This window comes from Osmerus eperlanus, chromosome 14 (genome assembly GCF_963692335.1).
Source record: "Osmerus eperlanus chromosome 14, fOsmEpe2.1, whole genome shotgun sequence".
Taxonomy (NCBI): Eukaryota; Metazoa; Chordata; class Actinopteri; order Osmeriformes; family Osmeridae; genus Osmerus; species Osmerus eperlanus.
In genome coordinates, this window is record NC_085031.1 from 17,397,251 (window position 1) to 17,425,188 (window position 27,938).

Here is a 27,938-nt window from a genome sequence, read left to right on the forward strand (position 1 = left end):
TGACCTCTGACCTGGCCAGTGTGGAGCACCAGAAGAAGGTTCTGGAGCTTGAGCTGGAGAAGTGGAGGCAGATCCCCCCCCCCCGCCCCCCCAGTCACCACCAGGGCCCCCGAGGGACCCCCCCCCCCATCCTCCACAGCCCCCCTAACCCTGGAGGGGGGGGTCAAGCAGCTCAACACCAGAGTCAAGGTGAGGAAGGGAGAGTGTGTGTGTGAGAGAGAGAGAGAGAGAGAGAGAGAGAGAGAGAGAGAGAAAGAGAGACAAAGAGAGAGACAGGGAGAGATAGAAAGAGACAGAGAGAGAGAGAGAGAGAGAGAGAGAGAGAGAGAGAGAGAGAGAGAGAGAGAGAACCTTGTTTCCAGTCGGTCTCTTGATCTCTATGCTTTGTGTGTCTGTGTATAACACGCAACGCTCGTCCCAGGTGTTGCCACGACAACACCGTTAACGTTATCAGTGGCTCATTAGACACAGCCTTCCTGCTGCTGTCACAGGAACACACCACTGACATGTCATCTTAGGTGACTGAGGAGTGAGAGGTGAAGAGGGAACAGTGCCTTTGGGAAGTGTGTGTGTGCGTGTGTGTGCTGTCAGACATAGTTACAGTGGTAGTAGTTAGATTTCCCCCAGAGACATGACAAGATGTTCACCCACATATCCATCAGCCCCTTGATCACAGGCTAGCATGTCCTCACACTCCTCTGGGTGTGGGGTGTGTGTGTGTGGGGGGGGGGAGGGGAGGGGTGTGTGGGTGTGTGATACAGAAAAAGAAGAATTTACTGACAATAAAGTAACCACATCTCAGCTACCAGACACAGTGTAAAGTAACATCTCAGCTACCAGACACAGAGTAAAGTAACATCTCAGCTACCAGACACAGTGTAAAGTAACATCTCAGCTACCAGACACAGTGTAAAGTAACATCTCAGCTACCAGACACAGTGTAAAATAACATCTCAGCTACCAGACACAGTGTAAAGTAACATCTCAGCTACCAGACACAGAGTAAAGTAACATCTCAGCTACCAGTCACAGAGTAAAGTAACATCTCAGCTACCAGACACAGAGTAAAGTAACATCTCAGCTACCAGACACAGAGTAAAGTAACATCTCAGCTACCAGACACAGAGTAAAGTAACATCTCAGCTGAGATGTCATCTCTAGTGCGTGTGACACCCTCCATCCTGTCAGGGGACCTGTCATCCACCCTGACTCTCCCTCCCTGTGTGTGTGTGTTTCTCTCTCTCTCTGTGTGTGTGTGTGTGTGTGTGTGTGTGTGTGTGTGTGTGTGTGTGTGTGTGTGTGTGTGTGTGTGTGTGCAGGCTCTGGGTGTGGAGGTGTCCAGGCTGACAGCTGCTAACAGAGTCCTGAGAGGCCAGCTGGAGGAGAAGGAGGACACACACAGGAAGCTGCAGGAAAAGTCAGTCTCTCTCTACCTCTCTCTCTCCTCATCTCTCCACCTCTCTCTCCTCATCTCTCTACCTATCTCTACCTCTCTCTCTCCTCATCTCTCTACCTCTCTCTCTCCTCATCTTTCTACCTCTCTCTACCTCTCTCTCTACCTCTCTCTCTCCTCATCTCTTTACCTCTCTCTCTCCTCATCTCTCTACCTCTCTCTCTCTACCTCTCTCTACCTCTCTCTCTACCTCTCTCTATCTACCATTCTCTCAATATATCACTCTCTTTGTATCTCTCTCTCTGCCTCACTTTATATCGCTATCTCTTTATCTGTATATCTCTCTTTATCTCCATCTGTCTCTCTTTATATCACAATCTATCTCTCTTTATCTCTGTCTATTTGTCTTTCTCTTTCCCTCCCTCTTTCCTTATTAACACCCCCCTTCTCTCCCCCCCCCCCTCTCTCTCTCTCTCTCTCTCTCTCTCTCCCCCCTCTCTCTCCCTCTCCCCCCTCTCTCTCTCTCTCTCTCTCTGTCCCCTCTCTCTCTCTCTCTCTCTTTCCCCCCTCTCTCTCTCTCTCTCTCTCTCTCTCTCTCTCTCTCCCCCCCCCCCCCTCTCTCTCTCTCTCTCTCTCTCTCTCTCTCTCTCTCTCTCTCTCTCTCTCTCTCTCTCTCTCTCTCTCTCTCTCTTCTTCTCATCTGAAGTGATGATTCCACCATGTGGCAGCTCTGTCTGCTGCACTCCAGCACTGCATGGATCCCTTCTACTGTGTGTGTGTGCGTGTGTGTGTGTGTGTGTGTGTGTACCTGGTGTGTGTGTGTGTGTGTGTGTGTACCTGTGTGTGTGTGTGTGTGTGCGTGTGTGTCACGCTGCCAGCGTGCTGAGACGAAAGGCAGTGTGCTGTGATCAAAGCCGGGTTATTGATCGGGTGTGTGAGCCGGACGAAGGATCATCTCCTCTCGCGACACCAAAAAACATGTCCCGCCCCTGACCCCCGCCCCCCCCCCCTGCCCCTGCACCGCCCCCCCGAGGGGTCTACACCAGCCTTAATGACTACCCCCCCCATCAGTGCAGCAGTCAGAAAGCTGGTCCTTCTCATCTCTCGGTTCTGATCTACCATCTCAAACAAAGAGGAGCTGGAGATCTGTCTACCTCCCTCCTTCATCCCTCCCTTCATCCCTCCGTTCTCCCGTATCTGTCCTTCCCCTCATCCCTCCCTCCCCTGATCCCTCCGTCCATTAATCATTTTTCAAGCTCTTCTATTTCATCGATGGTCGTGTTTGGGTAGCACACTCACTCAGCTGCTCTCAGCTGCAGTGGAACATGTATGAGTCTTTGTAGTGTAGCCTGCTACTGTGCAGTGTGTCCTCCTCCCTCCCTCCCATCCCTCCTCCCCTCCCTCCCTCCCTCCCTCTTCCCCCTGCCCTAGTCAGTAACACATGCAGGAGAGTGTTCCTGTGTGTACCATCACACGACCATGGTGTTCTGTGTGACCAGAGACGCCAGGATCACACTCCGACAGAGCGGAGATCCCTCTCTCCGTTTCCACGACAGCATCACGTCTCGAGGGCTCACGCACACACGCACACACACACACACACGCTCCCTCTCCATCCCTGCCTCGCCACTCTCCTCAGAGGGACCCTGTTCAGAATGAAAAGCATGTCTAGACGTCTCTGAAATATACATCTGGGCAGGCGTTCCTCAGCCCGGACGAGTCCTGCTTTACGGGAGCAGAGGAGCGAGGGAGGAGGAGGAGGAGAGGAGCGAGGGAGGAGGAGAAGGAGAAGAAGGGGATTTTCAAAGTGCGCCAACGTGTCCTCAGTCAATATCCGGCTCCATGCCACTGTCTTATTTATGAAGCCCCACTCTTTCATCTCACACACACACACACACTGTTGTGTTTGTCTCGCTCGTGTAGTTTATGCTTGCTTTGTTTAAAACACCGACACATGGACACATACACACACCTGCATAACCAAACACATACTCCTTGTTTGTATCACTTAAAGTCTCAATTACTATTTGCAAATACAGAACAACAGAGAAGGCACACAATGCTTACAATGTTCTCTCTCCTCTCTCTCTCTCTCTGTCTGTGTCTCTCTCTCTCTCTCACCCTCTGTCTCTCTCTGTCTGTCTCTCTCTCTCTACCTCTCTGTCTCTCTCTGTCTGTCTCTCTCTGTCTGTCTGTGTCTCTCTCTCTCTCTCTCACCCTCTGTCTCTCTCTGTCTGTCTCTCTCTCTCTACCTCTCTGTCTCTCTCTCTCACCCTCTCTCTCTCTCTCTCTCTCACCCTCTGTCTCTCTCTCTGTCTCTCTCTCTCTCTCACCCTCTCTCTCTTTCTGTCTGTCTGTCTCTCTCTCTGTCTCTCTCTCTATACCTCTCTCTCTCTCTGTCTCTCTCTCCCACTCTTCTATTCACTCATAAATTCACATCAGACACTCCTTCATGAACTTCCCACACATCCCCCCTCCTCCTCCTGTTTCATCCTGTTCTGTTTGGGAGTCTTCTGGGGTCTGTCTAAGATAAATGTTATAGGGCTAATTGCCATTAGCATCAGGGAGGCACTGTGGAGACCCTGTGGCAAGGAACTTCCACTCTCCCTCCTTAAGTCAACACAGAGGAGGAGGGGGAGAGACTGAGGGAGGGGGAGAGACTGGGAGAGAGAGAGGGGGAGAGTGGGTTAGAGGGAGGGGGAGAGACTGAGAGAGAGAGCGGGGGAGAGACTGAGGGAGAGGGAGGGGGAGAGACTGAGGGAGGGGGAGAGACTGAGGGAGGGGGGAGAGACTGAGGGAGAGAGGGAGGGGGAGAGACTGAGGGAGAGAGGGAGGGGGAGAGACTGAGGGAGAGAGGGAGGGGGAGAGACTGGGAGAGAGAGGGAGGGGGAGAGACTGGGAGAGAGAGAGGGGGAGAGTGGGTTAGAGGGAGGGGGAGAGACTGAGAGAGAGAGCGGGGGAGAGACTGGGGGAGAGGGAGGGGGAGAGACTGGGAGAAAGAGCGGGGGAGAGACTGGGGGACGGGGAGGGAGAGGGGGAGAGACTGGAAGAGAGAGGGGGGGACAGACTGGGAGAGAGGGAGGGGGAGAGACTGGGAGAGAGGGAGGGGGGAGAGAGTGGGAGAGAGGGAGGGGGAGAGAGAGGGAGGGGGAGAGAGGGAGGGGGAGAGCCAGCCATCAGGTTAAAGACACGATGTGCGCTGCTTTTTCTCATTAGTGACCCAATCTATTTGGGGTGTCCGTTCCCAAGTCCCCAAGCTGGGCCCAGCTCTCATCTCATCTAATGTCACTCCAATAAGACAAGCTCACATTTATCTAGTGAGCGCCGCGGGCGAGGTTACCCGGGGGAGACGGGGGCATTTGCTCAGGCCTCGTTGACTATCAGCTGTTTATCTTCCAGTCTGAGATCACTGATCGCTCGCTTGCTCTGAACCTGAAAAACACATTCATTAAAGACCGGAAAGGGGTTTGCTTTTCTATTTTTTTCTTTTTTTTGTTTCGCAGCATTTCCCGCTGAAGAAGAGACTGATCGCGGGTCCTGAAAGCTGATTTACAACACATTCTCCCGTGTGTAAAGTAGTTCCACTGAAGAAAAATGGATTGTTGAGCAGTTCAAAGGGGCGTGGTTTGTAACAGGAAGTGACTCGGCGTGGTTTGTAATAGGAAGTGACTTGGTGTGGTTTGTAATAGGAAGTGACACGGCGTGGTTTGTAACAGGAAGTGACTCGGCGTGGTTTGTAACAGGAAGTGACTCGGCGTGGTTTGTAACAGGAAGTGACTCGGCGTGGTTTGTTACAGGAAGTGACTCGGCGTGGTTTGTTACAGGAAGTGACTCGGCGTGGTTTTTAACAGGAAGTGACTCGGCGTGGTTTGTCAGATGTTGAAGGTACGGAGGCCCTTAAAACACACATCCACAGAGTGTAGCTTCTCTCCTACCGTTCTAAATCACCTCCCCACACACACACACACTCACACACACACACACACTTATAGAGTGTAGCTTCTCCTCTCATACAACAATAAATCACCACACACCCACACCCACACAATTCCAGCGGCGCAACATTTACCTCATCTCTCCCGGTCACTGGAGTGCCGTAGCGTGTGATGCAGGCTGGCATGGGCCCTCTTTCCAGCGTGCTCCCCTGAAGACACCAGATCCGTCTATCAGAAGCACTCCCCAGCGCCCCCCCAGCCCCCCGCTCCCCCAGCCCCCCCGGCCTCCCCGGCACCGCTAACCGTGTCAGACGCTAATGTATGCTACTGAGGCTGGGGACGGCAGAGATATTAGATGATGTTATACAGACGTTCCTCCTGCCCCCCCCCCCCCCCCCCCGTCCCCCCATCCTCATCTGGTCTCCTAGCGACACTGTGTTTAGCTGTCGTAATGAGCTGTCACAACACCCCACAACCTGCACAGGGACACCAAACTCCATGTGTGTGTTTGTGGGAGAGTGTGCATTTCTAAGTCTGTGCACCGATGTGTGTGTGTGTGTATGTACACATGTAGTGTTTACTGTATGAATGTATGTGTGTGTGCGTATTTACATGTGTGTATGTACATGTACGTGTGTGAGCATGCATGGATGTGTCTGTACGTTTGTGTACGTGCATCTCTATTTACGTGTGTGCGTGTGTGTGCGTCCCCGTCACCAGGGCGAGCAAGGCGGAGAGAGACTGCAGCATGAAGAGGCAGCTGGTGGAGGAGCTGAAGAGCAGGATGAAGCTGCTGCAGGAGAGAGAGAAGAGCCACACAGCAGAGCTGAGCCACCTGGAGCACAAGGTAGGAACCACCACGGAACATGAACCACAACCTCAGACCATGAGCACACATTGATGACCTCCCTCCCTCCTCCAGGTGAAGGTGCTAACAGAGGAGGCCTCTAACAGGAGGGCCCTGGTGGACTCCCTGAAGCGCAGGCTGGCTGTGGCCTCCAGAGAGAAGAGCCAGCAGGAGGCAGCCTGCCTCGGGCTGAGGCAGGACCTGGAGAAGAAGGTACACCTGCTCACCTCACACCTGCTCAGCTCACACCTGCTCACCTCACACCTGCTCACCTCACACCTGCTCACCTCACACCTGCTCACCTGCTCTCCTCACACCTGCTAACCTGCTCACCTCACACCTGCCCACCTGCTCACCTCACACCTGCTCACCTCACACCTGCTCACCTCACACCTGCTCAGCTCACACCTGCTCACCTCACACCTGCTCACCTCACACCTGCTCAGCTCACACCTGCTCACCTTCTCACCTCACACCTGCTCACCTGCTCACCTCACACCTTCTCACCTCACACCTGCTCACACCTGGTCACTTCCTGCACACTCCAGTGCAGGATATCTACAGCAACGTTCCTGGGGGAAAAAGCTTTTTTTTTTTCATTTTTTTTTTTCAGTCAATATCTGGATCTATTTGCCTCTAAGACCTAGGTCTCACTTTGTGTTTTGTGTGTGTGTGTGTAGTCCCAGCGTGTGGAGGCCCTCCAGGCCCGCGTGAGCGCCAGTGAGCGTTCCCAGAGTCAGCTGGAGCAGACGGCCACCAGACAGCTGGAGGGTCTGGCCCAGCAGAGCTCCCTGGCCCTGGACGCTCTCCAGGGGAGACTGACCCAGCAGAGCTCCTTGGCCCTGGATGCTCTCCAGGGGAGACTGGGCCTGGCCACAAAGCAGCTGGAACAGCTTACCTCCTTCACCAAGGTAACCACAGGTCAGGGTACAGGTCAGAGGGAATGTCACCCCTCTAGTGGTAGGCCTTCCAAGGGAGATGTTGGGGTCAAGGGTCAGAGTTTGAAGGGTGAAGGTAATACTGGCTTTCAGTGGCTAGCTACGGGAGGCTAATGCTAGACAGGCTAGCTACAGGAGGCTAATGCTAAGTATGCTAGCTGTCATTAATGATTGGATGACACTGTAACCTCAGCATTTGGTTTTACTACCAACCCCACTTAACCTCCAGCTAATCTCTCACAATGACTGTGTGTGTGTGTGTACACGCAAGTGGTTATGTGTGTGTCTCATGCCTGGCAGGATGGGGCCTGATAAAGTCCGTCCATCATCAGAACTCTAATGGCACCTGCCAATCAAATCTAGCTGGACGACTGAGCAGAGAGGAAGGTGCTTACCTCTCTCTCTCTGCCTGTCTGTCTCTCTGCAAGTCTCTCTGCCTGTCTGTCTCTCTGCAAGTCTCTCTGCCTGTCTGTCTCTCTCTGCGAGTCTCGCTGCCTGTCTGTCTCTCTGCGAGTCTCTCTCTCTCTTTGCCTGTCTGTGTTTCTTTCTCTCAGCTTGTGAGTCTCTCTCCCTGCCTCTCTCCCTGCCTCTCTCTCCCTGCCTCTCTCTCCCTGCCTGTCTCTCCCTGCCTCTCTCACCCTGCCTCTCTCTCCCTGCCTCTCTCACCCTGCCTCTCTCTCCCTGCCTGTCTCTCCCTGCCTCTCTCTCCCTGCCTCTCTCTCCCTGCCTCTCTCTCCCTGCCTGTCTCTCCCTGCCTCTCTCACCCTGCCTCTCTCTCCCTGCCTCTCTCACCCTGCCTCTCTCTCCCTGCCTGTCTCTCCCTGCCTGTCTCTCCCTGCCTCTCTCTCTCTCCCTGCTTCTCTCTCCCTGCCTCTCTCTCCCTGCTTCTCTCACCCTGCCTCTCTCTCCCTGCCTCTTTCACCCTGCCTCACTCTCTCTGTCTGTTTTTCTGTTTTTCTCCCTTGCTCTCTGTCTCACAGTTTTATCTCCAGTACTTGAGGACTGCTAAAAGGAGTTTTCAGCGCAGTGTTTTGAGACAACCTTCATGCACGCACACACACACACACACACAAACGTACGCATACACCTCAACCCTAACAACACCCACAAGCGATAAGACACTCCTTGTCCCCACAGAACCAGAACCCCTTCATCATCAGAGTGTCTCAGACACAGCAGCCAAGTTCTCCAGCTTTTTACCCATAATCCCCCAGGCGTCCGGCGCCGCAGGCTGTTGCCATGGCCGTTGTTAGGGTCGTTGAGGATTCACATCATACCGTCCCATCTCCCCGTAAGAACAATCCTCCAACTAGCCCTCTGATTGGCTGGTCGAGGCAGAGATTTACTTCTGTCATGTATTGATCAGGACTGAGATAGCTGTAGAGTGTGTGAGAGTGTGTAAGAGTGTGTAAGAGTGTGTAAGAGTGTGTGACAGTGTGTGACAGTGTGTGTGACAGTGTGTGTGAGAGTGTGTGTGTGTCTCATTGTGCAGGACCAGCCACCCCCTCGGCCCCTCCTCCTCTTGCCCCGGGCCATAAGCTCTGCTGTTGAACTGCTAAACAGCAGCTCTGCATGAGCTGTACACACACACACACACATGTATCTCACACATACACAGACACACACACACCCTCACAAACACAGACATACACACACTTTCTCACATACACACACACACCCTCACCCTCACACACGGTGTAGCATGCCCGGTGTCAGAGCCACATGTAGCAGTCCGTGACCACGGTGGCTAAAGCTGGATCAGGTTCTTTGTAAAGCTGGGGGCCACAACCACTGGAAACAAACTGAAGACTCAGAAGACTGGAGTTTATGAACATAAACACTCTGATCTCAGCAACACCTCACAAAATCAAGTACATGTTTATTTAATGATCGATCAGTCTTTGACAAAACTTTATATTTTACGCTTTATTAATTGTCACATCAAACCATTACTATAGATATTTTTGTCTTTAAACCAATTTGAAACAACAATAATAATGATTTGCTTGTAAAAATCCCATTACTCTGTGTGTGTGTGTGCGTGTGTGTTTGTGTGTGTGTGGACCAAGAGGCGGCTGGATAAAGGGGTTTAGGGTGTGTGTGGTTATTAAAAGGAACATGTGTTATCTGATCTCATCTCTGCTGGCTAAACAGGCCCTCTGGCTAGGGGGGTCTGCTGCCATAGTGCGCACACACACACACACACACGCACACACACACACACACGCACACACACACGCACTCACACACAGGTGTGTTCTATCATGCCCCCTCGTCCATACAGGGGATGATGTGCTCCAGTATTGACTTGATCAGTAAGCCAGGATGATACAGGTGGGAGTTCGCCTTTATTGGCGTTCTCACGCACAGTGGCCACTTCAAACATTTAATTGTCTGTGTGTTAGAGACCCCACCCCCTCCTCACACACACACTGGACCAATCAGATGCCCTGACTTTTAAACTCCCCTCCTGACTTAACTACCGGCCAGGCGAGACAGGGCGGGGCAAGGCGGGGCGGGGTGAGGCAAGGCGGGGTGAGGCAAGGCGGGGCGGGGTGAGGCAGGGCGAGGCAGGGCAAGGCGGGGCGGGGTGAGGCAGGGCGGGGCAAGGCGGGATGAGGCAGGGCGGGGCAAGGCGGGGTGAGGCGGGGCGGGGTGAGGCAGGGCGGGGCGGGGTGAGGCAGGGCGGGGCGGGGTGAGGTAGGGCGGGGCGGGGTGAGGCAAGCTGGGGCGGGGTGAAGCAGGGCGAGGCAGGGATCTGGACAGCCTGAGCTGGGAGGCCCATTACAGAAGCCAACACACAAAACTCCTCCGTTCTGCTCTGATGTGAACTCTGCTGAGGTTCTCTCTCTCTCTGTTACCTCTCTCTCTATCTCTCTCTATCTCTCTCTCTCTCTGTTACCTCTCTCTCTCTCTATCTCTCTCTCTGTTACCTCTCTCTCTATCTCTCTATCTCTCTCTCTGTTACCTCTCTCTCTATCTCTCTCTATCTCTCTCTCTCTCTCTCTGTTACCTCTCTCTCTCTCTCTCTATCTCTCTCTCTGTTACCTCTCTCTCTATCTCTCTCTATCTCTCTCTATCTCTCTCTATCTCTCTCTCTCTGTTACCTCTCTCTCTCTATCTCTCTCTCTGTTCTCTCTCTATCTCTCTATCTCTCTCTCTGTTCCCTCTCTCTCTCTCTCTGTTCTCTCTCTCTGTTCCCTCTCTCTCTGTTCTCTCTCTCTCTCTCTCTCTCTCTCTCTCTCTCTGTTCCCTCTCTCTCTCTCTGTTACCTCTCTCTCTCTCTGTTCCCTCTCTCTCTCTCTCTCTCTCTTTGTTCTCTCTATCTCTCTCTCTCTCTCTCTTTGTTCTCTCTATCTCTCTCTCTCTCTCTCTCTCTGTTCTCTCTCTATCTCTATCTCTCTCTCTCTCTCTCTCTCTCTGTTCTCTCTCTCTCTCTCTGTTCTCTCTCTCTCTCTCTCTCTCTGTTCCCTCTCTCTCTCTCTCTCTCTCTCTCTCTCTCTCTGTTCTCTCTCTCTCTCTGTTCTCTCTCTCTCTGTTCTCTCTCTCTCTCTCTCTGTTCCCTCTCTCTCTGTTCTATCTCTGTTCTCTCTCTGTTCTCTCTCTCTCTCTCTCTCTCTCTCTCTCTCTGTTCCCTCTCTCTCTCTCTCTGTTCTCTCTCTCTGTTCTCTCTCTCTGTTCCCTCTCTCTCTGTTCTCTCTCTCTCTCTCTCTCTCTCTCTCTCTCTCTCTCTCTCTCTCTCTCTGTTCCCTCTCTCTCTCTCTGTTCCCTCTCTCTTCCTCCTATTTCTCTTCTTCTCTCACTCTCTGGTGTCATTATTTTCATCTGCTTCGAGTTAACACATTTCTCTGCTCCTCCTCCTCCTCTCCTTCCCATCTCTCCTCTCTACTCCAGGCCCTTGCGAGTGAAGTGCTGGTGGAGGTGCAGGAAGTGAGGTCAGAGCTGTGCAGGAAGAGGAAGAGGAAGCGGCTGGAGGAGGTGGGCGACGTGGGGCTGAAGAAGAGCTCTGTGTCCAGAGCCCAGGCTGTGGCCGCCTCCATCCTCAACATGACGCCCACAGACCTGCTGCACATGCTGGACACACCCCCGGTAACACACACACACCCCCGGTAACACACACACACCCCCGGTAACACACACACACCCCCGGTAACACACACACACACCCGGTAACACACACACACACCCCCGGTAACACACACACACCCCCGGTAACATACACACACACCCCCGGTAACACACACACACACCCGGTAACATACACACACACCCCCGGTAACATACACACACACCCCCGGTAACACACACACACACCCGGTAACATACACACACACCCCCGGTAACATACACACACACCCCCGGTAACACACACACCCGGTAACATACACACACACCCGGTAACATACACACACACCCCCGGTAACACACACACACACCCCCGGTAACACACACACCCGGTAACATACACACACACCCCCGGTAACACACACACACCCCCGGTAACACACACACCCGGTAACATACACACACACCCCCGGTAACACACACAGCCGGTAACACACACACACACACCCGGGAACATGCCACATACACCCAGTAACACACACACACACACACACCTGAGAACATGCCACACACCCCCGGTAACATACACACACACCCAGTAACATACATACACACACACACACACACCCGGTAACATGCCACACACACACCCAGTAACATACATACACACACACACACCCGGTAACATGCCACACACACACACCCGGGAACATACATACACACACCCGGTAACATACATACACACACACACCCGGGAACATACATACACACACACACCCGGTAACATGCCACACACCCCCGGTAACATACACACACACCCGGTAACATTCCACACACAGACGGTAGGACACTGATCCCTCCTCAATGTGACCCATACGCACACACATACGCACATATATATATACAGAGTATTTATATATTCCTTTTTGTCTCAGAGACACACTCTCATGCAAGTACATGAGCGCACAACATGCACACACACTCACACTCTGTCTTCCTCCCTCTTAGACACACTCTCTCCCTCTTAGACACACTCTCATGCAAGTACACGAGCGAACAACATGCACGCACACACACACACACTGTCTTCCTCCCTCTCTCAGACACACTCTCATTTGCTCTCTTTCTCTCTCAAAACCTCTCACACACACACACACTCACACACACACTTCCTGTGTGACTATGACTGTCTCTCTCTGTGTCTTGGTAGACTGGGCAGACTTGGAGCTAGCGTGCTCTAACCCTTTACAAGATGACAAGATGACCCCCCACAGAACACCTGACACGTCCTGACTGCCTCCTCCTTTTGGCTCTGTTGGATATTGTATTTGTTGCAATCAAGTTTTCACTCAATCCCAAAGTAGTTTTATCCTCTCTCTCTTTGTGCTTGATACACCATCCCTGCCCCCTCTTCCCTCTCTCTGCCTCTTTCATCATAGATCTCTCTCTTCATCACACACTCTCTGTCTCCCTCTCTCACACCCACACTCCCCTTTTCTCCCTCCCTCTACACCCCCCCCCCCTCCCACCTTGCCGTCAATTAACCACAGCGCACCACAATCAACTTCCTGCCCCTCGGGACCTCCTCCCCATCTATCACAGGAAGTGAGGTCGCTGGCCAAGTTCTTACTCACACTTGAAACCAATTTGAGCTTCCTCAGAGCTCAGCCCCTCCCCGCTATGACAGGCCACCATTTCTCATTTGACGAAAAGTCACACTTATAGGGGGTAAGGCTCGCACACACACACACAGGCGGACACACGCACACGCACGAATGCTCACACACACACACACACACATGGACACACACTATATAAATACTGTATTTACCGAGCACAGTGTAACATAAACACATCTCCGCTACCAGGTGCAACAATAATAACATGTCAACTTGAGTATATCGTACAGTGCAACAGAAACATTGTATCTTAAGTGCAACATCAAACTGTTTTGTGGACAGTCTCTTGCCGGACAGGGGTACAACAGAACTCAAATACAACATGGAGAGAAAAGATCTGCAGGTATAATGAGCTCTGTTCCACCCTTCAGTAACGGATGTACAGTAACTGAGGTTTATACCACACCCTGGTTCCACACACACACCCCTGGTTCCACCCCCACACCCCTGGTTCCACCCCCACACCCCTGGTTCCACACACACACACCCCTGGTTCCACACACACACCCCTGGTTCCACCCACACACACCCCTGGTTCCACACACACACCCCTGGTTCCACCCCCACACCCCTGGTTCCACACACACACCCCTGGTTCCACACACACACCCCTGGTTCCACACACACACCCCTGGTTCCACACACACACACTAGGTGTCGTGTGTGATGCTGTTTGAAGTACAGCTGGCCATCACAGCCACAGTGTTGTAACAGGTAGAAAAGCTTGAATTATTTGTTTGAATATTTTATTAATAATATGCATTATTAATGAAGTATCACATTCCCAGTCATTTCCACACCCCGCTACAGTACCCAGCCCTGTTATAAACTACAGTACCCAGCCCTGTTATAAACTACAGTACCCAGCCCTGTTATAAACTACAGTACCCAGCCCCGTTATAAACTATCAAAGTTAAGTGTTTGACAATTTGAGGGGTTTTGTGAGGAACAGGCTTCTACCTGCGTGCACAACATCTTAGATCCCTTTCTCACAGACCCAGTAGTTATTATCATCACAAGGAACATCATTCCAATGTTGGTCCATCAGAGCACAGTCCTTATTGTCATTGTTTCCAGGCTTCCAGTTCCTGTAGAGATAGACGACACAGAGCAGCAGGCAGACTTCAGCAGACAGGACATGTGTTCAGGAGCTGCTGGGATTATTCACATGGACAATTCTCTTACTCTGTGGTCAGGAGCGTCCCATCCACCCACACCCAGGTCCCTTCCTGCTTTTTGTCAGTCAGACCGATCCAGACCGCTTCTGTGGTCAAGCCAGTGAGGAAGTCCTGTCATGGTGGAAGTTTAGAATGATGTTAAAGGTGGTAGTAGAATTGTTTTCTCACTTCTCTTTCCATCTCTCCTGTTCCTCTTGGCTGTGTTTGGTCACTCTCACCTGTTCCTCTTGGCTGTGTGTGGTCACTCTCACCTGTTCCTCTTGGCTGTGTATGGTCACCAGATGGGCTCCACTCCTCTCACAGTCCTGTTTGCTCTTGTTCCAGTTCTTCTTTATAATGGAGACATTGTAACAGCTGCAGCCAAACCACTTCCATTCACTGTCACTCTCTGCAACACGTCACAACAGAACATGGTTGTTGACTTTTGAATGCTAAACTTCTCTTCTTAAGTCTTCGTAACAACAAGTTTATTATTTTAGAATGGTAACCACACAACTCTGCATGGTCCAGCTACAGGTTAAAACCTTCATGTAACCTTCATCTTTATATTCACATCTCTGTTATACTGACCACACTTTCTCTTAAGGTCATCTCTCTCTCTGGTCAGGTTGGTGTAACTGTTGTTCAGCTGGTCTCTCTGTCTGGTCAGGATGGTGTTACTGGTGTTCAGCTGGTCTCTCTCTCTGGTCAGGATGGTGTTACTGGTGTTCAGCTGGTCTCTCTCTCTGGTCAGGTCAGAGTTCTTGTTCTGTAACTGGTGTCTCTCCTCAGTCTCTCTGACGTCTGTTAAACAGTTTAAAAAGTGACTATTAAATTCGACATCATGTTGCAGTTTTAAATGGAGAGATGTAAGATAGAAAGGTAGTTTTATCAAAGGTGCTAACTTGTGTTGTATGAGAGCTACTCACAGGAGACTCCCAGAGCTGTGAGCCCAGCCAGGATGGAGACGAACAGCAGCCCCAGACACACTGCTGCAGCTCTGCAGACACTGCTCTCTAGCCCCAGACACACTGCTGCAGCTCTGCAGACACTGCTCTCTGGACCCCCAACACCTGGACACACACACTCAGTCACGATCTGTGTGTGTGTGTGTGTGTGTGTGTCACGATCTGTGTGTGTGTCACTGTGTGTGTGTGTGTGTGTGTGTGTGTGTGTATTACCTGAGTGTTGATCTCTTGCTGTGTTGTCTGGTTCAGGGTTGAAGTCTGTTAGGTAGAAGATGTGAATAGTAACTCAATGCAAAGTGTGTGCAGTGTAGCTGGAACTGTTGAGCCCTTTTGTTTGTTTGTTTTTTTGTTTGCGTGAGTGCGTGTCTGAGTGGGTGCCTCAGAGATGGGAAGTACAAATACTTCATTACTGTACTTCTGGTATCAGTACTTTGCTTCACTATTTATTTTCTGACAACTTTATACTGTCACTCTCATGTCCTCAATTACAGCCCAGGCTCGTTACTTTAGTTTCATCTGTGTTTGGTGGCACGATCAATATAATTTCTTGTCATTGCACGTCTTTTTCATCACGCACACAAATGTAAGCTAGTCTACTAAGCTACTAAGGGAGTCAGATGTCTGAACGGTTAGGGAGTCGGGCTAGTAATCAGAAGGTTGCTGGTTCGATTCCCGGCTGTGCAAACTGACGTTGTGTCCTTGGGCAAGGCACTTCACCATACTTGCCTCGGGGAGAATGTCCCTGTACTTACTGTAAGTCGCTCTGGATAAGAGCGTCTGCTAAATGTTTTTGAATTTTTGTAAATAGGTCTGTGTGAAGGAGTGAGCCCGAGCGGGTGTTTCGGTCAGAGGTGAAGGAGTGAGCCCGAGCGGGTGTTTCGGTCAGAGGTGAAGGAGTGAGCCCGAGCGGGTGTTTCGGTCAGAGGTGAAGGAGTGAGCCCGAGCGGGTGTTTCGGTCAGAGGTGAAGGAGTGAGCCCGAGCGGGTGTTTCGGTCAGAGGTGAAGGAGTGAGCCCGAGCGGGTGTTTCGGTCAGAGGTGAAGGAGTGAGCCCGAGCGGGTGTTTCGGTCAGAGGTGAAGGAGTGAGCCCGAGCGGGTGTTTCGGTCAGAGGTGAAGGATCCACACAGGCACAGCAGGGTTTCCATGAAACGCAACAGGCTTTCATCTGCATCATAATCACTCCCGTAGGACCTGCTCCTGCCAACCACCCTCCCAACTGAGCTGTGCAGCACACCTTTATTCACCTGGGCGATATCATATGACGTGCGGCACAATCAATTAACCTGCTCACCCGGTTTTCCCCCTTTTACACCATATTGACATGACACATTTCTCACATACATTATGTCTTTATCACGCAATGCCATAAAATCACTTCATACATTAGTTTCTTTAAAACAGTGCGCACCCCTGCTCCCCGGATCGCTCTCCGCCCCCGGTGCTCAGAATACACATAAATCACTTTCCCCGCCCTGCACCCTGGTTTGACCCCACCTCACTGGCAGACACGGCAACAGGGAAGGACACCGCCACACCCGCCGAGACTGGTCAGTGAGCCACCGACGCCTTGCGTTCTGTCACTGTCTGCATCATTGATGAGAGCTTGATGAGGACTCTGCTATAGGACTCTGCTCTGCTTTACTCTGTACTAGGATTCTCTGTTCTCCCCTCCTCCTCTCCTTTCACTGTGTGTGTGTGTTTTAGTTTTAGTTTCGAAAGGCAGAACTTCCCCCCCCCCCCAAAAAAAAGGTACGTTATGAATGGACAGAGGGAGTTAGCGATGTGGACATGACTGAGAATAGAGACATTCCTGATCCCCCATGGCCATATGAGGGAGATGCTCCATGTTCACATCCGCTAATGGGATGAGTGTCTATAGTGTCTTTTTGTATTGATGTATTCATATGATGTGTGAATACATTGTGCGTTGGTTTGTGATGTTAGTGACTGTGGCTAGCTAGTTAGCTACTGTAGGCGGCACTTCAGAAACCGTGCAACGGAACTTTCACTGAAGTAATATCAACGCATTTGGTCACCGGTCGCTTCTATCTAGTGCAAACACTTTTCTCTCTTTCTGTCTCTCTTACTGTCTCTCAAACTCTCTTACTGTCTCTCTCACTGTCTCTCTCACTGTCTCTCTTACTGTCTCTCAAACTCTCTCACTGTCTCTCTCACTGTCTCTCTCACTGTCTCTCTCACTGTCTTCTAATCTCTGTCTCTTTCTCTCTTTATATCTGTCTCTCTCTTCATATCTGTCTCTCTCTTCATATCTGTCTCTCTCTTTATATCTGTCTCTCTCTTCATATCTGTCTCTCTCTTTAAATCTGTCTCTCTCTTTATATCTGTCTCTCTCTTTATATCTGTCTCTCTCTCTATATATCTGTCTCTCTTTGTCTCTCTCTTTCTATCTGTCTCTTTCTATCTGTCTCTCTCTCCATATCTGTCTCTCTCTATATCTGTCTCTCCTTTTAACTATTTCTCTCCCTGCTTCTCCATTCCCTCCCTCACTTCATCCTTATCTCTCTACATTTCTCTGTTTCTCTGACCTCATCCTCTCTTCCTTTTTCCTAACTTTCTCTCACCACTCACTCCATTTATCTCTCTCTGTGTCTATCTCTCTGTCTCTCTCTCTCTGGCAAGCAGTCTCTAATGAGGCTCTCTGAATAGTGAAGAACATGGAAATGAGCCCTGCACTCTAAAGTCTACACACACTCACACACATTCACACTCATACACACAAACCTAACCCATCATTCACACTCACACACACAGACCTATCACTCACACACACACACACTCTCCCCAAGACCCCATAGGACACTGAAGCTAGTGCCGTCAGTGTAGCTGACTCGGGGGGGGGGGGGGGGGGGGGGGCGTGACATGGTTTGAGAGGCAGCACCTGGGGTTAACAGTGAGGGGGGGTGGCAGTCCTGTTCATTAGCAGTAACAAGGCAGCTATACTACCATGTCTTTATGCATGAGGGGAACACACACACAGTTATACACTGTATGACCCTCTGCACCAGGGGACTTCCTCCCAAGGTCCTGTGTGTGTGTGTGTGTGTGTGTGCGTGTGTGTGTGTGTCTGCGTGTGCGCGTGTGTGTGCGTAACAAACCGAATCCTGCCCCACAGCTTGATATAGATATACAGAGACTTAGAGGTCACCGTATATATTTATATACTTCTACTATACCTTAGACTGGACTAATGAGGCTCAGCATCACTTACTGGGAAGTAGAGGAAAATAAGAAGGATTGTTTACATAGAATTGTCTTTGTTTAGGATAGTTTTACTGCCGGCTAAATGTTTACTGATACCATGGAACCCCAGTTATGATGATGCTGTTGCTTCATACTGTGTGTGTGTGTGTGTGTGTGTGTGTGTGTGTGTGTGTGTGTGTGTGTGTGTGTTTAACAGGACACAGAGGAGGCCAGTACTGAAGACAGCAGAAGAGACCAGGAGTGGCTGGAACAGGTCATGGCCATCCTCCAACAGCAGGTACACACACACACACACATCCTCCACCAGCAGGTACACACACACACACACATCCTCCACCACCAGGTACACACACACACACACACATCCTCAAACAGCAGGTAAACACACACACACACATCCTCCAACAGCAGGTAAACACACACACACACATCCTCCAACAGCAGGTAAACACACACACACACATCCTCCAACAGCAGGTAAACACACACACACACATCCTCCAACAGCAGGTACACACACACACATCCTCCAACAGCAGGTACACACACACACATCCTCCAACAGCAGATACACTCACACACACACATCCTCCAACAGCAGGTACACACACACACACATTGACACACACATTTATATACACATATATTATATATATACACACACACATCAGTAAATAGTTAACCTGAACAGTTCTTTTATAGGCAGTAATAAAATAATTCTCTCATATAAAGGTAACTGTATTCAAGCATGATGATGCGTGTGTGTGATGGTGTTTGTATGTACTGTGTGTGTGTGGGGAGTGTGTATTTTATCTGTGTAACGGTGTGAGTGTGTATTTGTGTGTGTGTGTTCATGTCAGCGCGCTCCGCAGGCATTCATGCGTCGCCTCCACACCACGACACACACACACACACACACCAGCCCTGTCTTCTCTCTGTGCACATCTTGTCTGACCTGTTCACCTCCACACACACACACACACACTCACTTTCTGGTTCCACTCAATCCATGTTTTTCCCTCTTAGTTGGACAGCTCCAGGCCCCAGCTCTCTCTCTTTCTCTCTCTCCCTCTCTCTCTCCCTCTCTCTTTCTCTCTCTCTCTTTCTCTCCCTTTCTCTCTCTCTTTCTCTTTCTCTCCTTTTCACTTTCTCTCCTTTCTTTCTTTCAATCTCTTACTTTCTCTTCCTCCCTTCCTCCCTCCCTCTCTCTGCAGACCCCGAGGCAGCTTGTTAGTGGGGAACTAAATATTGATTTGTGGGGTCTGTCGATGCAGGAGGAAGAGGCAGTGTTCACCAGAGACCCTCTCTGGCAGCGCGCTATCGACGTTTTCCGTGGGCTGGAGAGAGAAGGAGGAGAGAGAGCAGAGGAGCGAGGGATGACAAGGCTGAGACTAGCCCTGGGGTCCCTGAGGGGGCCACTGAGGGGGCCACTGACACCGTGCTTGTGACCCTCCTCCTCCTCCTCCCTCCTTTTCTCCGCCACGCTTTTTCTAGCCTTCTTTCAAGTGCCTTTTTTCAGTTTTTTTTTTCCTCCTCAGTCAGTTTCTTTCTCTGACTGCCTGGGCTTAATAAACTCCCGCTCTCTGGAGGCACTAGACTGTGTGACTGCGTGTGTGTGTGTGACTGCGTGTGTGTGTGTGACTGTGTGTGTGTGTGTGACTGTGTGTGTGTGTGTGTGTGACTGCGTGTGTGTGTGTGTGTGTGTGAGTCCTGGCAGGCGCCCTCTTTCCCTAGGCCCATGTTACATTCATAAGGCCACTGGCACATGTACTCCTATCCTCTGTGACACACACACAGGTACATGTTGACGTCTGGCCCTCAGAGCAGTAAAGAGAGCTGTAGCACACTATGTTAGACACCTTCCTCTCACTCCCCGTCTGTTGTCATGTTGTCCCTGCTCACTGGTTGTCTCCTGTCTGTCTGCCTGCCTGCTTCTCTGTCTGCCTGCCTGTCTGTCTGCCTGTTAGTCTGTCTGTCTCTTTTTTTTCTGTCTGTGTTGTCTGTTATCCCGTGTGTGTGTGTGTTCCATGTGTGTCCATTAGGGCGTGTCAGAGAGATGCCAGTGAGGACAGGGGCTGTCACCAGCTCCTCTATTAGAGCTTCTGTTCTGTCATCTACCTGGCGCTGATGCTCCCAGCGCCGCACCCAGAGAGAGAGAGGGAGGTCAGTGCCATCGACTGGCTGGCTGTCACTGTGCGTGTGTGTGTGTCACTGTCAGACAGGGTGTAATGAAGCCAGCTATCTGCCAGTGGGGACAGTACTTTATCATCTCAGTGTCCGTGTCAATGGCAGACCTATCATTCTCTCTGTCACACACACACACACAGACCTATCATTCTCTCTCTCACACACACACACACAGACCTATCATTCTCTCTCACACACACACACACACAGACCTATCATTCTCACACACACACAGACCTATCATTCTCTCTCACACACACACACACACAGACCTATAATTCTCTCTCACACACACACACAGACCATTCTGCCTCCCTGCTGGATCCAGCTACCATCACCTGCACTGTGCGCACTTGTGTGTTTATTGTATGTCTGCGTGGGCGTTTCCAAACATTGTTTTCGACCCGATATGGACACCAACACTGTTTCTATCAAGCCCCTCAATAGAACGCAAACTATTCTTTTCTTTATATATTTATTTTTGACTCTCTCCTTCCTCCTCTCCACCTGTCCCAGCCGTAACCTGTAATAAACCAACCCCTGGCTCTCTCTCTCTCCGCCCTCCCTCATCTCCCTCCCTCTCCTCCTCTCCCTCCCTTTCCTCATCTCTCTCTCCTCATCTCTTTCATCCTCTCCCTCCCTCTCCTCATCTCTCTCTCCTCATCTCCCTCTCCTCCTCTCCCACCCTCTCCTCATCTCTCTCTCCTCATCTCTCCCTCCCTCTCCTCATCTCTCTCTCCTCATCTCCCACCCTCTCCTCATCTCCCTCTCCTCATCTCCCTCTCCTCATCTCTCTCTCCTCATCTCTCTCCCCCTACAGCCACAGTAGGCCCCAGCCCAGCATCCAGGGACAGTCCTGCCTGTCTAATAAGCAGTAACTTGCCGTGGGGGCGGGGCGCTGTGTTCCGGACATATCCCAGCAGCCCCTGCATGAATAACCCGACACCAAGATGGAGTGTCATGCTGGCCCGCCGGGCAACCCCTCCACGCCCAAACCACTATCGATTTAATTGCCTTTGGTTTATTTGTAGAGTCCTAATTATTGACTGGAGGTGGATTTAATGGGGCTTCTTTATGAACACTGGGACAGAACCCGGCTTCTTTAGCTGCAGGGCTGATAATGAAGCACCTTACACACACACTCACACACACACACACACACACCTGTCCCTTCAGATCACTGCCTGACTGGCACTATAACGTTTAGACATCCATTGCTGCCTGGGCCTTTACGATTGGCCAGTCAGACTGGGAGTGTGTGTGTGCCACTCTCCCCCTTAAGGGGGCGTTCTAGGCTGGGCGCTGTCTGCCCAGTAAGAAGAAGAATTGGACCACGCAGTGATCCTTCCTGTTCCTCCATACCTTCAGTACAGCAGGCCCAATGTGGGAAACACAGCCTTTCAGGAACGCACTCCTGGTGTTATGTATGGGGTCTGATTAAGCTGTTATTGTTGTAGCTGTTGATGCTGGCAGGGTTGTGTGTGTGCGCGTGCCCGCGCGTGTGTGTGTGTGTGTAATTATGCATCGTTAATGCCAAGCAGCAGCTCTGAGGCCCTCAGTCGGCACTGCGGGTTATGTGACGATAATTAAGCTTCGTTTAATGATTGCACTAATTAAATCAGCAACTTCATCTGCTCAAGACGAGTCTTTGTACTGTAAATATGTCACTGGGACAATGGAGGGGGACTCGGAGAAAGAAGGGGGGGTCCCGTGTGTGTGTGTGTGTGTGTGTGTAATGGAACTGCGCACACTCTGACCTTACACAGTATACAACTTGTGTGTTCACAGAGTAAAGAATGGGAATGCAGTAGAAGTGAAGTGGTGGATGTACTTCCCCTGTGTGAGATGTGTGGGCGGGCTTGAGGTTTCCTTTGTATTTGTGTGTGTGTGTGTGTGTGCTTGTCCCTCACTAACTACTGTTCCTCAAAGTGGTGGAGATTCCCTTCATACCCAGTGTATTGGCCCTGAACCCAGGGGAGCAGAAGCCTTCATCCGTACAGACGGCAGAAGGCCTCATCCGTACAGAAGGCAAAAGGCCACAGCAAACACAGTTATAACCCCAGCCCTTAACACCCCCCCCCCTCCACTGTTACATGGAGAGTGTAGCAGGAGTGTGTGTTCACAGAGATCACCTGGCTATATTTAAACCCCATTGTGTCTGGATCACCTCTTTGTTCCGCTGCTAATGAGCCCCAAAACAAAGACCACGGCATTCCTGCGTTTAATCTGGGGTGTATTTAGGTCATATCCCTAACTACACAGGTTTAACACACACACGCGAAGAGGGAGACACACATGCACACACACAGAGACCTGATGTTTCCCAACAAGGTATCAGAAAAGAGGAGAGGGAAAAGAGAGGTAGAAGGAGAGAGATTTTTAATTACTCTATCTGTGGCCCCCAGTGTCCAATTCCCTTTCATATCCATCCCCCGGGGCTGTGAAGGGGGGAGAGAAGGAGAGAGGGAACAGGAGAATGCTCAAGGGGGGGTAATTACCTCCAAGGAGAGAGGGAGAAGAGTGAAGGGAGAACAGCAGAGGGTGATTTTCTTTACCTGAGAACTGTGTGACATATTCATTAATCACATAATCAGATGCAGGCAGAGTCGTTAGCTGGGCCAGGATCTTCCTCCTGCCTACCTTGTTGTTGTCAGGCATGTTTGTTCTAGTTCCCTTCCTTGATAACTTTGATTTTACAAACAAAAGTGAGGAAGATCAAAGATCAAGAAAAGCAGTTTCTTCCCTGTGATCAGAGTAAAGAGAACTCCTCTTCCTCCCCCCTCCCCTCTCTCTCTCCCCTCTCCCTCCCCTCTCTCTCCCTACAGTGTCCTAGATACAAGACGCTTATCGACGGGGTCTCATCACAGGGAATGATGCGTTTGTTTCTGGTGGCGTGTGTGTGAGATGGAGAGAGCCAGAGATGCATTCTGAAGAGGACATGGTCGTTCCTCTCTGTCCTAATGTTCATCTTATATTCCCCTTCTGCACCCCTCCCTCTCTCTCTCCCTCTCTCTCTCCCTCTCTATCTCCCTCTCTCTCTCCCTCTCTCTAACCCTAACCCACCTACAAATTGTACCCTTGAAAGCCCAACCCTAACCCAACCCTAACCCTACAGTTGTTCCAGGGAGGGGGGGAGGGGGGGGGAGAGAAGACAAAAGCAAGGGATGATCGATCTGTTAAGATAGACGGGCGTTGTCGTGGCGATTCGCTCGCCCGGGTCTGTTGTCTTGGCGATGCCACAGGCATCGCCAGGGGCAACAGAATACCGGTGTCAATTAATTGTTTTGTAAAAACAACCTTTACCTTGCGGGCGCATTCTTCAGCTTCCATTGTGGTGGGTCTCTCAAGACACACGTTTACAGACACACACACACCCCTACACACACACACACTGTTTCTCGAGGCACACCAGTGTTTTAAGTGTCAGTAGCTGAACTCCGGCGTTCTTGACATGTTAATGAAAACATCTTCAGATTAGAGTCTGCGGGGCTGTTGAATAGTTAAACAGCCGGACCGTAGCTTAGCATAGTTTAGCGCAGAGGACGTTTCCCTAAGGATTACCACAGGGGTGGAGCTAGCATAGCATTAGCGCTACCTAGTGTTGCGCCGAAGGGCCCTAAAGGCCACGTTTTCTAGCATTAGCATTAGCGCTGGTACTCTGTAGCAGGGTCCTCGGGCTGTCTGGGAGAGGGAGGAAGGGGGAGAGAGAGAGAGAAGAAGGGGAGGGAGAAGGAGAGGGGGAGAGGGGGAGAGGGGGAGGGGGAGAGAGAAGAAGGTAGGGAGAAGGGGAGGGAGAAGGGGAGGGAGAAGGGGAGGGAGGGGGAGAGAGAGAGAAGAAGGTAGGGAGAAGGGTAGGGAGGGGGAGAGGGGGAGAGAGAAGAAGGTAGGGAGAAGGGTAGGGAGGGGGAGAGGGGGAGAGAGAAGAAGGTAGGGAGAAGGGGAGCGAGGGGGAGAGGGGGAGAGAGAAGAAGGTAGGGAGAAGGGGAGGGAGGGGGAGAAGGGGAGGGAGGGGGAGAAGGGGAGGGAGGGGGAGAAGGGGAGGGAAGGGGAGAGGGAGGGGGAGAGGGAGGGGGGGGAGAGAGAGAGAAGAAGGTAGGAAGAAGGGGAGGGAGAAGGGGAGGGAGGGGGAGAGAAGAAGGAGAGGGAGAAGGGGAGGGAGAAGGGAGGGAGAAGGGGAGGGAGGGGGAGAGGGGGAGAGGGAGAAGGGGAGGGAGAAGGGGAGGGAGGGGGAGAGGGGGAGAGAAGAAGGAGAGGGAGAAGGGGAGGGAGAAGGGGAGGGAGAAGGGGAGGGAGAAGGGGAGGGAGGGGGAGAGGGGGAGAGAAGAAGGAGAGGGAGAAGGGGAGGGAGAAGGGGAGGGAGGGGGAGAGGGGAGAGAAGAAGGAGAGGGAGAAGGGGAGGGAGAAGGGGAGGGAGGGGGGAGAGAAGAAGGTAGGGAGAAGGGGAGGGAGGGGGAGAGAGAGAGAGAAGAAGGGAGGGAGAAGGGGAGGGAGGGGGAGAGGGGGAGGGAGAGAGAGAAGGGGAGGGAGGGAGGGTCGTTAGCGGAGGGGTGGAGAGCGTGTCTCTGCGTGTCCTCTAACGTGGGTCCTCATCAGAGGCTTCATGATGCTCTGTCCCACGCACGCACACACACACACACACACCACACATACACACGCACACACACACATACACACACACACACACACACCACACATACACACACACACCACACACACATACACACACACCACACTCACACACCACACATACACACACACCACACATACACACGCACACCACACACACACCACACATACACACACACTTACACACACACCACACACCGCACACACACACGCACAGACACACACATGCACACACACAGATACACGCACACCGCACGCACACACACACATACGCACACCGCACACGCACAGTAAGGGAGCCTACATGAACACTGTGGTGCTGCTCGATGTTCAAAGTCTCAACTGCTACATGAACTCTCTGCTTCAGTCACGCTGCTCCTTCAGTTCCTCCTGTTTCAGAGACCGCTTTGTGTTTTCAGTTTCCCAGCCAGCCAGCTGTCCAGTCCAGCCCTCTGCATCTCCAGCCACAAACATTTAGTTCATCAAGTAGTAAACGAGTTTCCCAGCACTGCGGACTGGCCTCAAAGTGTGAATATTTATGTGTGTTGCAGATATGCCTTTGATCATTGTGCTTTATTATCATAAGACCTTGTGATCGTGTACTGAGAAGATTGACCACAGCTCACAGATGTGAAGATCACCCTCTCTCTCTCTCTCCTCACTCTGTCTGTATCTCTCTCTCTCTCTCTCTCCTCACTCTGTCTGTATCTCTCTAATTAAAAGCCTGACCCAGACCAGGCTAGACCCAGACCAGGCTAGACCCAGACCAGGCTAGAACCAGACCAGGCTAGAACCAGACCAGGCTAGACCCAGACCAGGCTAGACCCAGACCAGGCTAGACCCAGACCAGGCTAGAACCAGACCAGGCTAGACCCAGACCAGGCTAGACCCAGACCAGGCTAGAACCAGACCAGGCTAGAACCAGACCAGGCTAGACCCAGACCAGGCTAGACCCAGACCAGGCTAGAACCAGACCAGGCTAGAACCAGACCAGGCTAGACCCAGACCAGGCTAGACCCAGACCAGGCTAGAACCAGACCAGGCTAGAACCAGACCAGGCTAGAACCAGACCAGGCTAGACCCAGACCAGGCTAGACCCAGACCAGGCTAGACCCAGACCAGGCTAGAACCAGACCAGGCTAGAACCAGACCAGGCTAGACCCAGACCAGGCTAGACCCAGACCAGGCTAGACCCAGACCAGGCTAGACCCAGACCAGCCACCACTCCCAGCAGACTCAACAACTGCTTTGTCTGAAAAGATGCTAAGTGGACAGAAAAAAAGAAGAGTGACACTTTTACTGGCATGTGTTTTCTCTCCTTGTTCCTCTATCCCTCTCCTCTACCCTCCTCTCCCTCCTATGTCCTCTACCCTCCTCTCCCTCCTCTCTCCTCTCCCTCCTCTGTACTCTACCCTCCTCTCTCCTCTACCCTCCTCTCCCTCCTCTCTCCTCTACCCTCCTCTCTCCTCTACCCTCCTCTCTCTTCTACCCTCCTCTCTCCTCTACCCTCCTCTCTCCTCTACCCTCCTCTCCCTCCTCTGTCCTCTACCCTCCTCTCCCTCCTCTCCCTCCTCTGTACTCTACCCTCCTCTCTCCTCTACCCTCCTCTCCCTCCTCTCTCCTCTACCCTCCTCTCTCCTCTACCCTCCTCTCCTTCCTCTCTCTTCTATCCTCCTCTCCCTCCTCTCTCCTCTACCCTCCTCTCCCTCCTCTCTCCTCTACCCTCCTCTCATTCCTCTCTCCTCTCCCTCCTCTCTCTTCTACCCTCCTCTCCTTCCTCTCTCTTCTACCCTCCTCTCCCTCCTCTCTTCTCTACCCTCCTCTCCCTCTTCCTCCCCCACTACCCCCCTCATCTCCTCCTCCCTCCTTCTCTTGTCTACCCTTCTTCTCTACTCCTCCCTTCCCCTCTCTCCACCCCCCTCCTCTTCTCCCTTTATCCCCTTCCCCCCCTCTTTCCTCCTCCCTCCACTTCTTGTCTACCCTCCTCTCCTCCCCCTCTCCTCTTGTCTACCCCCCTCCTCTCCTCCCCCTCTCCTCTTGTCTACCCCCCTCCCTCTTCCCCTCCTCTTGCCTACCCCCTCCTCTCCTCCCCCTCTCCTCTTGCCTACCCCCTCCCCCCTCCTCTCCTCCCCCTCTCCTCTTGCCTACCCCCTCCCTCCTCCTCTCCTCCCCCTCTCATCTTGCCTTCCACCCTCCTCTCCTCCCTCCTCCTCTCCTCCCCCTCTCCTGTCCTCCCTGCAGATCCCGGCTGCAGGCCGGCTAATGGAGGCCGTGCGAGTGAAGATGAAGGAGAGGAAAGTGCTGACAGAAGAGCTGGCGGCGCTCACAGCCCCAGTCAGCGAAAAAGCCTGACTCCCCGGGCAGGAGCTGGGAGAAACTGTCATCCTCTCCTCCCTCCTTCCCCCCTCTCCCTGCCCCCTCTCCTTCCCCCTCTCTCCCTCACTGTGTCGTCTCAGTGGGGGCTCGACCCAAGCATAGAGCATCAGAGCCACACAACCAATATTATTCCTTATATTTGTGGGAAAAGAGCTGCTGTTGACACACTCGTGGACGCTCGCTCGCGCAGCACTGGGGCGAGCAAGGGGAGGGAGGGAGGAGACAGGCCCGAGCCCTTTTGTAAATGAGCCCCTGACATCTGCGTTAGCAGTTAGCGCACCCTGTCTATGAGACAGGAGCCTTTAGCGCTGAGCTAATTTACAGTCTCTCCTTGTCTCTCTCTAGTCTCCCACACCCAAACAGCATCCAAGGGTGGGAAACTAGTGCTTACGCCAATGCTTAACTTACACAACATGTTTCACTTCTTTTCTCTTCTTCTTTCTTCATCTTCTTCTGTGGTTGGTCTTGGTGTGTACACTGTGTGGACGGTCTTCTTCTGTGGTTGGTCTTGGTGTGTACACTGTGTGGACGGTCTTCTTCTGTGG

General features: G+C 51.9%; 1 protein-coding gene and 1 pseudogene across 1 annotated transcript; both read left to right on the forward strand.

The window, feature by feature from the left end:
* Positions 1-15,629, forward strand: part of LOC134034374 (aerolysin-like protein) — a 118,778-nt pseudogene extending 103,149 nt beyond the window's left edge.
* Positions 1-27,601, forward strand: cntln (centlein, centrosomal protein). Its single transcript, XM_062478919.1, has 8 exons — positions 1-189; positions 1,320-1,417; positions 6,049-6,175; positions 6,251-6,388; positions 6,856-7,086; positions 11,008-11,202; positions 18,401-18,481; positions 27,259-27,601. Exons 3-8 carry the CDS (start codon positions 6,077-6,079, stop codon positions 27,367-27,369), a joined length of 855 nt encoding a protein of 284 aa, XP_062334903.1. The 5' UTR covers positions 1-189; positions 1,320-1,417; positions 6,049-6,076; the 3' UTR covers positions 27,370-27,601.
* Positions 27,602-27,938: the final 337 nt, after the last annotated feature.

Bases quoted from the DNA above. Each gene is read 5' to 3' on its own strand.
- cntln (XM_062478919.1), top strand. From the start codon at position 6,077: ATGAAGAGGCAGCTGGTGGAGGAGCTGAAGAGCAGGATGAAGCTGCTG. The intron at 6,389-6,855 runs GTACACCTGCTC...GTGTGTGTGTAG, and splicing joins GGCAGGACCTGGAGAAGAAG to TCCCAGCGTGTGGAGGCCCT. The intron at 18,482-27,258 runs GTACACACACAC...TCCTCCCTGCAG, and splicing joins TGGCCATCCTCCAACAGCAG to ATCCCGGCTGCAGGCCGGCT.